This window comes from Phyllostomus discolor, chromosome 4 (genome assembly GCF_004126475.2).
Source record: "Phyllostomus discolor isolate MPI-MPIP mPhyDis1 chromosome 4, mPhyDis1.pri.v3, whole genome shotgun sequence".
Classification (NCBI taxonomy): Eukaryota; Metazoa; Chordata; class Mammalia; order Chiroptera; family Phyllostomidae; genus Phyllostomus; species Phyllostomus discolor.
The window spans coordinates 86,826,537-86,844,372 of NC_040906.2; the positions used below are offsets into that span (position 1 = coordinate 86,826,537).

At 44.7% G+C, this 17,836-nt stretch overlaps 1 protein-coding gene across 3 annotated transcripts in view; it reads left to right on the forward strand.

Moving 5' to 3' along the window:
* The window catches only part of GYPC (glycophorin C (Gerbich blood group)), a 36,990-nt gene extending 26,077 nt beyond the window's left edge, over positions 1–10,913 (forward strand). Inside the window, exons 2-3 of one of the 3 annotated variants that reach the window (XM_036023549.1) lie at positions 7,490–7,540; positions 9,223–10,235. In XM_036023549.1, the coding sequence (XP_035879442.1) occupies positions 7,490–7,540; positions 9,223–9,419 (248 nt within the window). In that variant the 3' untranslated portion in view covers positions 9,420–10,235. Of the gene's footprint in view, positions 1–7,488; positions 7,541–9,222 lie in introns of all 3 variants that reach the window. The other 2 variants (XM_036023550.1, XM_036023548.1) reach the window with 2 other exon arrangements.
* Positions 10,914–17,836: the final 6,923 nt, after the last annotated feature.

Below are 17,836 nucleotides of genomic sequence, written 5' to 3' on the forward strand. Positions count from 1 at the left end.
GCCCCTTTTCCTCTGCTGGACAGGCTGAGCACAGGGGGGACTTTTTTTTCAATTTTATTTTACTGTGGTAAGAAAAGACCACTTAATGTGAGATTCACTCTCAACAAATGTTTCAGTGTACTATCCATTACATTTGACTATATACAGGTACAGTGGTGTATAATTGATCTCTAGAGCTAACTCACCTTGCTTCATTGAAACTTTATGCTCCTCCATTACCAACTCTCCTCCCCCGCCACCCCCCAGCTCCTGACCACCACTCTTCTACTCCTTGATTCCATGAACTTAACTACTTTAGTTTTTCATCAAAGTGGAACCATGCAAAATTTCTCTTCCTATGACTAGCTTGCCCTTTAGGAGATGTAAAATGAATTGAGACCAAAGCTTTTGTTTTGATTAGACTTTTCTTTTCCCTAAAGCGACTAGAAAGTTGCAGAACCTGCCCACCATGCCATTCCTGCCAAGGACAGACACACAGAGTGTGTTCTGACAGCAAGGAGGGGCAGAAAGAAACTGCATACCCCTTGTAGGGCCTCTTCCCCTTCCTCTGCTGCTTCCTGTACCACAGAGCCATCTGCTCTGCTCCCTCTCACCTCAGCACCTCCCCTCTGCAGGCATGATTGTGGGAGACCAGGACAGAAATGGAAATGTGAACAAATAGTAGTTTTGCATATTGATTCCCTTGATTTGATAAGGAGATGGGTGAAATTAACTTGCTAACAAAGCCTTGCAGATCATCCATTTGTATTTTATTTTCTTCCAAGACAACATGAAAAGTAGTGGTGGCAGCCCCAGGCCAGTGTGGAACTCTGGTAAACAGACAGTGTGACTAAGACAAAGGCCAGATGGAGGGCTGGGTCCCAGGGGCACAGAGCCACCTGGTGTGGTTGGAAAGACCTAGTACTGGAGGCTGGTTTGATTACCTCAGGGTAGCTGTGGACACAGTGTAAAACTGGTCAGGAAGGCTGTAGGGAAACAGAAGAACCAGGCAAGGATGGCCAGAATGAGCTTCAAGGTTATTTATAACCCAAAGCTGCTATGATCCCAGCCACTGATAAACACCTGCTCACTACAGTGTTAACAACAGGTGGTTTTAACTCCTCCAATCCTTCTCCCCAAGACATTTGAAAGAGGAGATATCCTGTGACCTTAAGGTGCAAACCCAACTGACCTCAGGTTACAATGGTTGGCTTTCAGAGTGAATAAGTGTTACAGAACAAACAAGGTGGGGGGCCTGGGACGATATACTATTACTGAAAGAAGCCCCCAGGTCTGTTATGTCCGCCACCAGAGGAAAGACGTCTCTCAATGCCAGAGATTCATGAAAAGGAAAGGAAATGTTTATTTAATGCTATACAAACTTAAAGTAGTGACCTAATGTCTTCATCAAAAAATCCTAAAGTCCCTTAAAACACCCACAAACAGACACAGTCCTTCCTTCCTTCCCCCTTTGCCCAGTTCAGAGTACCGTATCTCAGGAAAGGAAATAGAAGTCCATGGCTCAGGCAGTCCTCTGGTTATTCCCAGTTAGTACTCAATCTCGACTGGGAGACCTCCCTGGGTTCCCGGCACCCTCAGCTGAGTTGCCGGGATCTCTGCTAAAACCAGGTGGTGGTCCCCCTTCTAAAGCTGTGGGGGCGGGTCCCCACTCTGACAAAGGCACGTGGTCCGCTCTCCCAGGGCCACGGGAGTCCCCACTCAGCCAAAACCGCGTGGTTCTCTCAGGGCTGCGGGAGTCTCCACTCTGCTAAAGCTGCGTGGTTCTCTCTCCTCAATAGCTGTGATCTCTGCACTTCCACAGCCACATGGTTCTCCCTGTCAATGGCTGCCTCCTCTGGGTTTAAATCCCCATGCCAGTCTTCCTCTGCAGCCCCATTTCTGACTCCTCCCACACTCAGCTCACATGCCAGAACTCATATCCTTCCAGCTTTACTGGACTGCCATCATGAGTCTGGGCAGGTGTGGCCCCATGTCCTGGAGCCAGTCTTCTCCAAACTCCCATGCAGGAGCTGTAACTCGGGGGACCTGCCCCCCAGTTACACCTTGGTGGGGTAGTTACTTCCATTCCCCTGGCTCAGAGCTTGGCCACAGCTATTTAACATATCTAAGCAACCAGCCAAAGGCTATAGATATGTTAAATGACCACACCAGAGGTTAGCTGCAAGGCTGTTGCTATGCAAAACAGCTCTCAAAGGCCCTGCTCCATTTGTCCCTTCCCCCAACCCACACCTGGAGTTGGGGGGAGTGAGGACATCCAGAAATCTCCTGGATGCCTTGAGTTCTGGACTCCATTTTAAATGCCCATTTGGTGTCCCCCCTCTTGGCTGCACCCTGTAACATAAGGACCTTTCTAACCTGACTTCTCTGACACCCACTCAGCTTAGTGCACCTTTCTGCAAGACAGACTGAGAGATCATTGCTTCTAGAGGCCAAGTTCAACTGTTACTTTATAAATATAGAAATAGACACAGACTCAAAAAGGGTAGGAAAAAATCATTGATGGGGGAGGAAGAACCTTTTTTCTACACTCCAAGCTTCTTTTGGCTGTTCTAAAAATTAAATCTACATGAGACAAATTGACAAAAGAAAATAACCAAATTTAATTACATATGTATTACATATGGGAGATAGAAAGGGAAAATGAGGTACATATGGAATTCTGAGATAAGGATAATGTAAGGCAATTTCTGTCCTCAGAGAGAAGGAAGTCATTGTAATTACTGAGCAGAATGTTCAGTAATTAGGAGTTTTCCCTGCCCTATAGATAGGTCAAAAAGGTTATCTCTGATAATCTCTTATTATGGGCAAGGCCCCTAATTTAAATTCTAGGTAATTAAAGGGAACATATGCTTCTCTTAAGTTTGCAGGGTCTGGGTTGCCTTTGGATCAATAATAATCTGCATATCAAAAAGGTATGTCTTGGAATGGTCACTTTCTAGAGAATGTAGCCACAGTCCCACTGTCCAGTGACAGCCCAGGTGGATCATGGGAGACACCCAGTAGGGCACAAGATTGGGCAGGCAGGTCAACTGGATGACACCTACATGGACTTCTAGTCTGAAGTCAGTTCTGAGAGCCAATTCTGAAGACCCGCTCCTACTCCTTATCCCTAAAAGTGACACATGTTTATGTTTATTGTAGATGGTTTGGAAAGCATATGAAACTGTACCTTAGAAGAAAACAATGCCACAGTAACTCCCGTCCACCATTCAAATTTACCACCTCAAAATCTCAAGTGTATTTCCTTTCATTTCTTTTTCTTAGGCTTTTAAAAATAATTAACATAATTTATATTTATAGGATCCTATTTCTTTCCCTTAAATTATACTGTAAGCATTTCCGCCTGTCACTAAGACTCCCTATGCATCATTTCAATAATTTCATAATATTCTATCATATAGGCATATCATAATTTACATAACCAGTTTCCTAACATGGAATGTTTAGATTCTTCTCTTCCTTTTATCTTTTACTTTAAGCCTTATTACAATATACCTGCCTTAGCATGAATTTTTCTTTGCAGTTCAGATTATTTCTCTAGAATAAATTACTAGAAAAATAGTTTTTGGTTATCAGGATGACATATTTGCCAAAGAGGGTACAGGAGCATTAAAGATACCCATTTTTGAGAACCCCGCTTTGACTGAGGCCATGTCAACACTGTCAAAAATTACAGCAATATGAATAAGTAATATTCAAGTAGTCAGCTTATGTGGGCACTGTACTAGGTGCTCCCACATACTTGCAAGGACCCTACACAGTAGTAAAGCTGAGGTCTGAGAGGCTGCAGCACCCCCCAAGACAGTCCAGGGTGGTGTGGAGCTTGGTTTCTCACATTTTCTCCAGTGCACTCCATACCTGCCCAACAACAATGTACACGTGTGCACAGGTATGCAGGCAGGCACCTAGCCCTGAGCCCAGCAGATGGGGTTTCTTGTGTGCCCTCACTCTCTCCACATAGAGATAGCTGGGGCTAGAAACAGGTATCTCCAGGGCCTTCTGTGCTACAGCCACTTATGGTGGAGCTCAGAGTTGGGAAGCTAAGCAGACACTGCTTGGGATACACAGCCCCACTGTGTAGCCCACAAAATATCCCCAAAATATCTCCATGTACCCATTGCCTTTGCCATTTTTGGTGTTCTAGGTATCTACCTTTGCAAAGCACCTTCCTGTACTTCCTGCTGCACCATTGGGATCCAGGCACACTTAAATCAGCAGTGGTTGTTCTTCCTTCCACAGTCTCACTGAAGTCACTCAGCAAACATGGGGTCATCTGAGAGCACCTCAGACCTATTCAGAATTTCCAAAGAGCCAGGCTGAGAAGACTGTGTTACCCAACCTTCCAGGTCAGGGGTCAAAACCAAGGTCCTTCTGCCCTCTGTCATTTGTGCCAATAGAAGGAGACTGAGTTCAATAAAACAAAGCAGAAACTTTATTCTTTGATCAAGGAGTAGAGAAGGGTGAGCTTTCTGTGTTTATAGTCTGTGGCATGGAGAGATTAAATTCCTTTAGACATACATAGTTATTCTTCTGTTGCAGTTGGCTCTTTTATGCATGGTCCTTTTTATACATGATGTCCTGTTTCCATTTTGGTTTTTGCACTCAGCACCTTGGTCTTTGAGGTGCGGAATCCTTTTTCAATTCCTGTAAGCAAGTGCAGCTGACATAATTAGGTATTGGAAACAGTAGGGTCTTTTAGTTGATATAGCAGTGACAACAGCAGTCCCTGATTAGTCACTGATCAGAGGGTATATGCACTTATCAGAGCCTTGTGCAGGGTCCCCTGTCCCCTTACCCACTCACTCTGAAGCTAGGCAGGGGAGTCAACAGAGATGATAAATGATTTGAGTTAATTGTGCCAGCTCTCCCACTATGTTAGTTCACTCCCGAAGAAAGAACACTGAGCTCAGGGTTGTAGTGGGGGAAGCTGTGACTGTCACTTCTTAATTGCATTGCGGAAGGGGTACCAGGCCCCTCAGTTTGTGTAAAGTTTATTGTGTAATAGCAGTTGAACTGAGCCATGTGGCCTGTAACCACTCTTACAGTCACAAGCACAGTAATTTTCTGAGGGGGGCCCCTATACCAGCAGTGTCACCTGGGAAGGTGTTACAGGAATGCGTGTTCTCAGGCCCATCCAGACCTGCTGACTCAGAGTCTGAGGCAGTAGGGGCAGTTGTCCAGTCAATGGTGTAAGACATCACCAGTTTTGATGCACACTCAGTTAAACAACAGTGCCTTAGCTGTCAGCTCACAGGAAGCCTGTTAGGCTAGGGTAGCTCTATTTCTGTTTTGCACATAAAGAAAGGGGGCCTTCAGAGTTGAGATAACTTTCCTGAGAAATTCCTCCAGACATCATAGGTATAACCCTCCTCAAGATGGATAAGGTGGAACACAGTTCCACTTGAAGAGACTAATCAGACTCCTGATGGTATTTAATTCCTTGTTCCTTGGAGCCTTGTGTTTTGTACTCAGTGATGGTAAATAAATTAATCTGTTCTATTCTTATCCATAATTCACCACATTGCTGCAAATGCTGCCATGGTCCATTGTTTTTTACTCTGTCCCAAGAATGAAGACAAAATGAAGGAGAGAGAGAGAAATGAAGAATGGGGAGGGGGAGAGAGAGACAGAAAATAGCTTAGAAAGCATCAGGACCCCACTCATCCAGTTGGGAGACAGTTTGGTAGAGCTTCGATTTTACTTGTGCACACATACCACAAGCATAGGGACTTGAGTCACAATGTAAATGGTGTTTCTCAGGGTCACACTCACCATCATGTTTGAGACCCTGATTCAGGCATTTATGCTATAAGAGGGAATAAACCAAATCCCTAGTCCTATAGTATTTTGTTCAAGGGAAGCCCAACTAAGAGATCAAGTAATGAGTAGGCAGATAAAGAACGAAGCAGGGGAAAGCTAATGTGAGTGATGGAAGCAGAGTGGCTGAGTTGTGCCACAACTCTGGGATTCTGAACTCCCAATTTGGACATTCAGCTGCAGGCCTCACCACAAGGTCAGGGCCAGGGACACACAGCCAAGTGCAGGGACAACAGACAGTGATCTGGTGGGTGCTGAGATGGTGAAGACCTATCCTAGTCCTACACTCACCATTCCCCTCTGGGTGCAGGAGAAGGTGGAGAGGCAGCCTGGTACAACCATGGAGGAGTCAGGAAATTCCAGTGTGGGATGTCCTGGAGGCTAAGGAAGAGGAGGAGCACTGCATTGGTTCTCTGTGCACTGACTAGACACATGCCTTGGGCGAAGCTGCCATTTAAATTTCAGTCCTATATTCAGTCCTACAGCAAGCCAGAAAAATGGAAAGGTTCTCCTTTCTTTAAGTTATACATAATAAAATGCATGCCCAAAGAGGTCAAGTAACTTGTCAAAATTTGACAGCCAAAAAAGGACAGAGCCTGTGTTTTAACCTGAAGTTCCCTAGCATGATAGCACCCACTGCCAGGGCTGGGGATGGCTTTTGCCTGTGCAATCTGCCCTTCAGTTGCAACCCATTCTCTGCTTGCACTCCAGGCCCACAGGGAGGCCAGTGCCTATCTTCTGGTCAAAGGCAAGCAGCTCCTGGAGGCTGCAGGGCACACAGTGCTGCCCTCCTATGTAGGTGACATTTCCTCTCCAGCTGGCAGCATAGACGCAGCTGACAGGATATGAGATATCAACAGGAGCTGGGTCTTGGGAGAAGGGTTTAGTGACATTTCTTAGATGGTAACAGAGAGCAGTGGTTAGGCCCTGGCTCCAGGGACACAAACTGACCCTTTCTTCTCTTGTATTTTCAGATGAAGCTGTGGGGTTGGGGGATAATTCTTTTTCTTGCAAGGCTCTATCTTCACACCTCTAATGGCTCTTCCTTCTGCCTCAGGTGGAAGTGCCTCCACCCTGGTTCCCATTGTCCACATTGTCTAGCCAGAGCACAAGGCCAAGGACTCAGGAGAGTGTGAGCTCCTTTGAGTTGAGAGTGATGATAGCTTCAGACTAGGAGGTCTGGATGTTCTGGAAAAAAGGAAGATAATTTTGGCCTTAAAGTCATAAGGGGAAACAGGATTTTCCTGAGTCCTTGGAGAGTTCCCTCTGTGACACAGTATCCATGATAGCTGTGCAGTTGCAGCCACATCTGACACTTGATGATCTGCTGAGGAATGCACAGATCTGGTCAGAAAAGTTACCTTACCAAGTGCTCTCAGGTGGTGACACCTTTGCGTGAGTCTGATTTTGGTTCAGGAGAAGCACTACTATTGGGGGAGGGGCAGGAATCTTTGTGGTCATGAAAAGTTCTTGTTGGCTCTCATTGGAGTATCTTATTCTCTGTGCACCCCTGGTCAGAGACCTGACAATGGCCTCTGACCATGTCCACTCTGCCCACTCCAGGCCCATTCACAAAACTATTCACATGTGAACAGAGGGTGCATGCTGGGCTGAGATGCTGCCGGTGTGGGGGAACTTCCTCTCTCAAAGGGTTCCTTTGTTCTCTTCTCAGAGTCCAACCCCGGTATGGCCTGGACGACAGTGGACATTGCCATCATTGCAGGTGAGCTGGCTGGGGGCCCTTCAAGTAGTCAGGAGGATCAGAGGAAACATCCAAGGGGAGAACTCATTTGAGGACTTGGGCCAGGGGATAGCTAGTACCTTTCCTCTCTCAAAGACAGTTTTGAATGTAGACTGGAGGAGTCTGGCCCTATAAGAAAATGTCTAGCACAGTATCCCAGTGGGTGATGGTAAGGCAAGAGTGGTGCTGAGGGCACCATGTCAGGGTCCTCACAGGGCTGTGGATTCATGGAGATCAGGGGCTGGAGATAGAGTCACTGCATTGGAGATGTTGCCTGTATGGACCAGAGCTCTCTGAACTCTTTTCTGTGTCCTCATCTCACCCCATTCCCTGTCCTGGGTTCACACCCATATCTCTCCATCCTAAAGAAATGTGACCCTGATCTAGCCTTGCTTAGAACTCTGCACTGACTCCACTGGTCATGGTTACGACCCCAAATTGTACTTCAGAAATGACTAGGTTTGGGAGGTGTAGCCTACTGTTTATTTCTAGGATTCACGCATCTCCCCAGCTTGTTAGCAGCTCAGGGACTTCACTATTAGATATAAACAAGAGAAAGCAGGCCCTCAAACTCCTGCTAGGCTCTATGTAACTAACATTCTCCAGCTCATTGGGCCACCAAACACTTCCTTTTCTTAGACAGTATTATTAACATCATGCAGACAAAGTGCTGTCCTGAAGGCAGCAAGAAGTTTAGGAAATTGTTCCTCAAAGGTGAAACTTGAGAACAGTTTTCTCTAACATCCCCCAAAGTCCACAAATAAACCTATGCTCTTAAATTAAGACAGAGGACTTGTTCTGTGGCTTTAAAGCAAATGTCTAAATTCATAAGCCTTCCGTCCACCCCACCAGGGGCTGCCCACTAGCCTTGTTCAAACTCTAGTCTCCCCACTCGCCCATCACCCTGAGGTCCACTGCGACATGGCTGTACTGACCAGCCCTCAAATCTCATCTCTCAACCCATCCTGATCCCAAATGAAGGAATAGCTGATCCCCACACCACATACCCTCACAGGCATCCTTCAGGATCCCCTCCCTGCTCAGTCTTTTGCTTGGCCAACCCTTGCCCTCCTGCAATTCAGGGAAGTTGAGTGGAGCAATGAGCAGTGAAGCCACACTTCACCCAAACCATCCTGTCCCAGGAGGCCCAAGCTCAGCCCAGTCCATCAGCCTAGTCTTTTCTCCTGAATAGTGTACATCAAGAAGACATCTCCACCCCATTTTCCAGCACCTTCCTGATTCTAGCACTTTAAGCCTCATGACCCAGGAAACCCCTGGTTTTAACACTGAAAGTTCTGAATCCCCTGAACACCTCAGCTTTAGGCAAACCCACAAATTACAAATCATGCACATAGGTCAATGCACTGTGAGCATCTGCTCCTCAGCAGGGATCAAGTCTGAAACACTGTTCCAGACTGTGTCTGCCAAGTCAGAAGTGGGGAGGGAAGAAAGAGGAAGGAAAGAATGGAGAGAAGGGGGAACTCAAATGAGCATGGATGAGGGGTGAGCACACACACACAGCAGGGAGAAGAGTGGCAGGAATAAGACAGACCATCTAGTGGTTGATGTTCATGTAGCAGCAAGTCTGTCCTGCCACAACCCCTATGTATCTTGATCCCCTGTTCTGGTTTCACACAGAGCTGTGTGTTTCTTCCCATCTGCAGGAGTGATCGCTGCTGTGGCCTTCTTCCTGGTCTGCCTCCTTGTCCTCACGCTACACTACATGTACCGGCACAAGGGTACTTACCATACCAATGAGGACAAGGGCACAGAGTTTGCTGAGACCGCAGATGTAGCCATGCAGGATGACCTATCTCTCCAAGAGGCTGGTGACAACAGCAGAAAGGAGTACTTTATCTGAGGGGCACCAGACCTTACCTCCCCCAGTGCCTCCTCCTACTCCATGACTTCACTCAACCATCTGCAATACCAAGCAGACCATGAGAGCACCCACCCCAGCCCAAGACAGGGGAATGCTGGGTGCTGGGCCAGGGAGCTGGGAGGAGAGGAAGAGGAATTCAGTCCAGAGAATCCTCTCCCAAGGGCACAATGACCACTGATGCGGCCAGCTTTTGCTCTGCCAGAGGGAAGAAGTCTGGGTCTTCCTAGGCAGTGTAATTTATCCTCAGTGTGGTGTGTAAGTTCTTGCTGAATCTGAGTGGGATGGGTGGGCCTGGGGACTGAAAATCAAGGAAGTGAGTCAGCAGTATGGTGATTAGGACAATGGCATCAAATGTCACTCTTTGACATCCAGGGGAATAGCAGGTGACAGAGCTATGGACACCTTAGTCTTCTACTGATCCAGCTGTAAGTGATTGGAAATAAATTTGAAACCTAACTGAGTACTCAGAGTCAAACAGTATTACCATAATTGTCTGGAGGAGAGTAAATGCCACCCAGGACTGGCTTTTTACCAATGCATCTGTGTATCTCTGATAGAGTCTACGTGTATGCCTGAATGCATGGGGCTGCACCGTCCACTTCTGGCTCCATTGCCAGTCCCAGCACAGATAGCACACATGGCTCCTATGCCTTCCAGGGGAGGGAGGGACAAGTGACCAGCATTCCTTTTCCTCACACAGTCACTAGCTTCATGAAACAAATGTAACAGTGGAATGTCCCTCTAGTAATAGACTGTCCCCGCACAAGGGCAGTGGCTGAAGCATTGATTCTCTAATACAGTATTAGAAAAAAATGGACCTGTTAAAAAAATATGAGTGAACCCCATCCTTCCCATAATAACAGTGGTTAGAGCACAGAGTCCTTGGGTTTGGGCCCTGGCTCCCCTTTCCTGGTCCTAGAACTTGGTCAACTGGCTTGACCTCTATGGCCTTCTTGTCCCTCTTGTGAACATCCCTCCATGGTACACATTCTCAGGATTGATGGCAGTAACAAATGTGCCAAGTGCTCAGAATCGTTTTATAATGCCATTATGTGGTACTGGATATAAACTATGTATGTGTAGGTAAACAAAAGTTCCTCATTGCACCACTTCTAAATGCTTCCTGAACAGCAATTATAATTTAGAATGAATAGCAGAAAAGAAAGATGAACTTACTAACCATCCCCTTTCATAAGAATCTCTCCAAGACCCCCAGTAGCTCAGCAATTGCCCAAAAACCAGCAGCTCCAAGATTAAAGACTTGGAGCCTGGCTGTACTCTGGCTACCAGGAAATCCCTAGGGCTCAGATTTCCATAGGTGGCCCCATTTACAACTGGGAATCAGCTAAAAGGTCCCTTGTCACTCTCCCTAGAAAGATAATGGATCCAAGCTCAGTCAGGGATGACTAACCACCAGCCAAAGGAGCTGGAAGTCCTGGGGCTCTCATAAGGCAGAGAGGCAGAGAGGAGAAATGAAGCTGGCCAAAGGCAAGATGGTTCTCTGGGTGACCTGAGCTTGCGGGCCCTCCACTGTCTCATCTGTAAAATGAAGGACTTGGCTCTATCTCCATGTCCCAAACTGTGCTCTGTTGAACACTGGTTGGCAAAATCTTGATAAACAGCCCAAACACAAAGGATGCTCCAGGTACAAACAGGTTTGGAAAATGGCATATTAAGCCAAGTTAAACCAGTGAGGGCTTCCTAGTATCTTTAGTATTCCAATGTGTGCTAGAACTTGAGATGTGAGGAGTAGGAAAATTAATGCAGCCTTCCTCAAATGTATTTGGCCAGAGACCCCATTTCTTCTCAGAATACCTATAGGACCAAGAGTTCCACAGAACACATTTGGGAAACACTAAACGACATCTAACAATCCTTCCTGTTGTGACATCACTTTAGGTTTTTGAGAATATGTGGGCATATGGCCTCACCTTCAAGGACTGTAAGCTTAAATCACTGCCTAGTGCACCCAGAACCCACACACAGACATGCTTTTATTTAAGAAAGGCTCCAGAGAGAGAGGATGAGCCCGGAGCCCCTGAGCTGATGCCTTTGTGAAGAAGAGGGCCACTGATAAGTCTCCTCTCCCTCCTTCTCTCTTTCCACCCCCATTGGTCTAGCAGCCCTCTATCTGAGACCTGGCCCATGGGAGGTGGGCTCTCTGTCCCCTTGCTTCATCTCCCTCACCTGCCCTATGAAACTACAAAAAACTCTGTGGAAGTACAGTCTGCTTCCAGCCCACTGGGTCCCCAGGCCCAGCCAGAATCAGAGGCAGAGTGACATGGAAGCTGTAGGGGTGAATTGTCCAAGGTGACCATTTCAAATGCCACCCAAGGGGGAGCTGTCATCCTCGGTGAAATCACAGCTTCTTTGCACACAGTTCCTCCTTTTATCTTCTCAGTAATCCTCTCAGAAATATGACCTAATCCTCCCTTTAGAGGGATAGAAACTGAGGCTCAGAAAGACTGAAGGGCTTGTTGGAGGTCTCAGAGCTTCTAAGAGACCATCAGCAGGAATCTCCTTCCCTTTACAGGCTGTAGTGAATCAGTAAGAGTTCTTCCTGGGAGCGGATCAGGTGCACCAGGACTCAGGGATGCTGGAATGACCCAATGTCAGGGTCAAAGCACCCCAGGCTTGGCCAGCAATGACCTGGGCTCCTGTGCAAACATCTCCATTCTCGGTGAGGGCTGGCCTGGGGCAGTGGCAGCTTGGAGTGGTGGGAATTGGTCCTGGTCTGTTGGCCTTTGGTGGAATGGTTAGCAGGGTAAAATGTTTTCAGTTAGATCACACCTCATCCACCACTCAGTCATTCTTATCAAAAAAGAAAATGCTTGGCTAGATGACCCTTCTTGGATGATTTGTGCTCTAAAAAAGTTCTCAAACTCAAAGTAAAAATGTTTAATAATGAATATTCAGATCCAGAGACAAATAGACCATGTGCCTGAATGTGTCTGATTATATATCTGCAATTCACACACATGTGTTAGGTACCTATCTAAGTGTGGGGATGACCTCACTGAATAGAACAGATCCTGCCTCAAGGGTTCTGTGCTTGGTGGAGAAGATAAACATGTCAAGTTCATGGCCCTGCAGTGTTAGAGGTGCTGTGAGAGTAGTGGCACAATTCAGTGTGTAATACCAAGAAGAGAAAGGCAATTATACCAGGAGATGAGCTGGACTTAGGGAAGACTTCAGAGGGAAAAGGATACCTGCATCAATGCACAGTAGACTAGGGCAGGACCATGGAGGGTCTCCAGCCCCAGTCTAAGAAATGTGACTTTGTCCTTGAGGCTATAGGGAGCCACTGTAGGAACAGGTCAATCTCTATCATAAAACTATGCAATGGTCAAGTTAAACAAAAGACAAGATGAAAATAACTGTGGAAATATACAAGAGGGATTCTAAAGGCATGTCATGGTGATGGCCCTGCCAAGTGGTGGAGACATCTGTTATCCTGGAGCATGCCCCTCACTTCAGCTTCCTCATCCTTTAGTCTGGATTTCACATGACTCAACCCATCCTGCTTGCTGAGAAAGACATATCATCCTTTCCTGAACACAGGGCAGTAGGTCAATCTTCAAGCCAACCTTCACATTAGAGAACTTTTTCTTCAGTGGAAGGAACTACTGATGAGTGTATCCTGTTTATGTTCTTTTGGAGGAGACAGTCCTCCATTGTTTTTCACTTTTTGACTGAGCTTCTTTTATCATCATAGCACCAGGGATAATTTAGAAGTCAACAGGATATTAACTGGCCTAGTGCCACAAATAGAACTATAGTCACTTTCAAGTGCCTATCAATAGACGAGTGGATAAAGAAGATGTGATATGTATATACAATGGAATATTATTCAGCCATAAAAACAAATGAAATCTTACCATTTGCAACAGTATGGATGGACCTAGAGGGTTATTATGCTAATGTGAAATAAGTCAGACAGAGAAAGACAAATAGTATATAATTTTACTTATATGGAGAGTCTAAAGAACAACATAAATGAACAAGCAAAATAGTAACAGATTTGTAGATACAGTGATCAGATTGATGATGCCAGATGGGAGGGCAGTTTGGGGACTGGGTGAAAAGTCGAAGGGATTAAGAAGTACAAATAGGTATTTACAAAATAGTCATGGCGATGTAAAGTACAGTAGAGGGAATATAGTCAATAATATGGTAACAACAATGCATGGGCCAGGTGGGTGCTGGACATATTGGGGGGACCACCCTGTAATGTATATGATTGTTTAAACACTATGCTGTATACCTGAAACTAATACAAAATAATATTAAATGTAAACTGTAATTGAAAACTAAAATTAAAAAAAGAATCTGTCATAACAGATATTAATAGCATTCATGAAACCCTGGTTTGTGGCCCAGACATTTCTAGCTGCATTTAGAAAGCCAATGGCAAAAGTAGACTCAATTGCTCTGCCTTTAAAAATACATAAGCTTCAATGGCCAAAAAACAAAATGTAGGGCTAGGAAACAAAGGTGACATAGCATATTAAACAATTCCATTAAATGCAAAATAAAGTATACCCTCAAAAAAAAAAAAAAAGAACTACAGGCACTTTCTTGTTTACAACTTAATGTGTCTACATGTTGTGGAAAGAGACACAGTTGATTCTGATTCTGGAATCAGACCACAGTTGAACAAAAATACCCTCTGGTACTAGTTAGTTCTGTGACCTAGGAAAAGTAATTTAACTTCTCTGCTTCCGTTCTAATCAACAAAATGAAGATAAAATATTTAATTTTAGGGTGTTTTGAATATAAAATTCAATCAGAATATAAGCTGTTAGGAACTTTGTAGGGACTGAGATTTTTCCTCCTTGTAAAAACAAGTCAGCCCTATGACCTTCAGTGGATGCTAACAGAAGACAGGGACTCTTTGCTCAGAGACAGGGGGTTTTATCACTCACAGCACAGCTAGAGTATAAAAAACATATTTGATCTGTTCTCTTTGTCTCCAAGTCCTGAAGGACAATATACATGGTTCTAAGTGGGTAGTTGCCCACATGGTGGGTTGAGTTCCAGCAGAGGAATCCTGATCCAAGAAAACCAGAGTCTCTTCTGATGGGCAGTAGGGGTGCCTGCCCTCTTCACAGAAGGAACTAAACTATCTCCACTTTCCAGGACTCCTTGCTATAGAAACATCCTAGAAAAGATTACCCAGAACAAAGAGCAGTTCATGCCTCACTCACAAGATGAAAGAAATGTGAATTATCTCCCAAGTAAGAAGGGCAATGCCTAACACAGTGTCTGGTAGTATGAGTGACAAATAAGTATTTGTTGAATAAATGTGCACAGACAGGAAACCCCTAGCCATGCTCTAACATGTGGGCTCAGATCCCTTTACAGTATCCTCCCTTCTCACCATTGAATTAAAGAGTGTATTCTGCTTCTTGAGGCACATGGAGGAGTTTAAAGGTGAAAGTTTTGCATCTCTTTGCTAGTGCGTGACGTTTGATTGCTTGCATTGGTTTTCGATCATAGGAACAATAGAGGCACACCTTGTGGGAGTGTAGTGCATGGGTGAGGTCTTCAACCCAGAGCCCCGGCAATGAACTTGGACAGTATTTGCCAGCCTCTATTTCTGAGGCCATCCTGTAACCAAGAGGTTCCTGCTAACATTACAGATCTCAAGATGCTTAAGATAAGCAGACCTCCAGACTTCAATATGTAACCAAACACTTTGGCCACCTTTTACTTTTCAAATAGCTAAAATAATTATTCTTTTTCTCTCCAGGTCAAAATGTACCTTGAGATCCCCTCTTTTGTCACCCCAGAAAAACCAGAGCAGAGCCCTCACATCTAAAAATCAAAGTCTGACTGTACCAACCTGGCCTTGGAGCAGAAAACTAGGCTTTCCCTAAGTCTCTTCATTCAGATTGAATCAAAACTTTGCTATGACTGTCCATCCTGGGTATATGTACGCTCAGATCCCAGATAAGTGTCCTCAGGCTGTGATGGAACATCCTTTCATTCAGGACATCACTGAGCTCTGGAGTCCCATGTGCAAATGGGTTTAGGATTACAATGTGACAGATTTAGGGCTCATCATTAGCCCTTTTACAAGACACACATTTTCCTCTGTCGTGGCTGGGTCCTCCCCAGCCCTGTGCTCTGGCCCTGATAACTTAAAGTATGTGCATTGGGGGATTGGCAGGCAATAATATGAGGAGGGTTTGCTATCCAGCTGATAATAAATATGTTTGCTTTTATGTTTAGCCTTGAATCTTCTGTAGAGCTCCTTTGGCTGGAACCAGAAGAGTAAGCAGAGGGAAACAAAACCACATCTAATCCAAAAATGGATCTAGTACAAAGAAAGGGTCTTCTGTACTTCTAGCAAAGAGAATCTTCAACTGATTCCAGTTATAATATCTTATTACACACACATACCCACAAATTCAACAAGGACTTTTACTAGTTTATATGAGCCTCCAGTACCTTTCCCCAAAGACTGATGAGGCTGGCACCTGAGGCTGCCAAAGAAAGAGATTAGTTTATAAAGAGTGTTTACCTCTAGTGTGCTCCGGGTGGTAACCTCTTGAGCATCTACTTTTTAATTTTACTACCCCTATCACAAATCAAGGAGCCTTCTTAAAGTTTTTCCTATGCCCTTGGTCAAAAACACAGCCCTAAGGATCAGTTGAGTTCTTCAGGGCACGTTCCCCCAGCAGGCTCTGTGCTGCTCTGTCTGTATGAGGGCATGGTTCCACAGGGCTATGGCTCCCTGTCCTCCAAACCAAGGGTTCCACTCTTCCACAGCCCATTGGCACCATCTACTGCCTCTTGGTTTCTATCAAAAGAGGAAGAACTTTTAAATCCCAAGTGATCGCAGCATCATTTCTTGGTTATACTATGAAACATAGATATCTTTATGCTTCCTCTGATAACTAGTAGACATCTACAGTGGCTGCACATGGGACAGAATTAATTACTTTCACATTATTTCATGTCTAAAAGACAGGGTCCAAACAGAAGTAACACCTGCTTGAGTGGTGGTTGGTAGGGTAATAATATGGGTGTAATACATTTCTAATTTTAATTTGAATATTCACCTAAATGTCACATGGTGTGCTTGAGTGTGAGGCTTGTTGTGTTACGAATTACATGCTTATGATTTTGTAATAAAAAAGAGGCATATTTGTGCCAGACCCTGTATATCACCTACACTAGAACCTCTACAACCCTGTTAGGATAAAACATTATATATATATATATTATATAATATATATATATATATATATATATATATATATATGTCTTTGTTCCTCTCTTGGTAAAAGTACATAAAGGTTTTTATGTATTTTAATACATAAATATCTTCCATGTATCCATGTCTCAGTTACCTCTTTTGATACATCAGAAAGGTAAGAATTAAAAATTTAAGCGCTTGCCTAACATCAGTCTCAGTGTTCCATCTTTTTTCGCTTTGTCATTATTTATTTGTTTAAATTTTTATTTTAATCATTGTAAAGTACCGTTTCTCCCTTTTACTCCCATTCCAGCCCAACCCACCCAACCCTCCCCACTTCCCTCCCATTTCACCTCCCCTAGTTTTTGTCCATGTGTCCTTTCTATTTGTTCCTGTTAAAACCTTCCCATTCTCCCCCCTGAAATTCCCTCCCTTCTTCCCTCAGTGTTTCATCTTTAAAATGAATAACACTACTGCCCCTGAGGAGGTTAATATGTAGATTAACCCACATCATGAGAGGGGCTATTACAGTGGTCAACAGGCATTGAGCACTCCAATCCTATCAATGCCATTGCTCATGTTGGCTGTCTCACAGCAGGTGAGGCAAAGATAGAGGCAGAGGCAGAAACCCTGCCTCCCAAATGGCACTGTTTCCTCTGGGCACACTGACATCTAGTCTTTTCATAGTGGTCCTACACTTGGGGGTTACTGCCCTTGGAGGTTTTAGAATTTTTAGGGAGCTTGGGGTTATCGCTACTATGTGTGGCCTTCTGCAGGTATGTGGACAGGTCCCAAACCAATTTTGAACATGCTGCTGGACTTTCTAGAGGTTATAGGCCTGTCTTTATTTGAACTTACATCATTTTACATATAGACACAAAGTATACAGTGATCCCTCACCCTATTTGCTGCAGTTACGTTCCAGAGATCCCCATGATAGGTGAAATCCGAGAAATAGTGGCGTTATATTTATTTTATTATTTATATATATTTTAAGGCTTTATAAACCCTCCCCACACTCCTATAAATCTTTCCAATTATCTTATTAACCTTTCCCACACTCTTATAAACACTTCATATGCTCTTAAACACTTTCTACACTCTTAAACCTATGTAATTGTAACAACATAAAAAATCTATATGGGTACTCACCAGTGAGTGAAGCCGCAATAAGTGAACCACGGTTATAGCG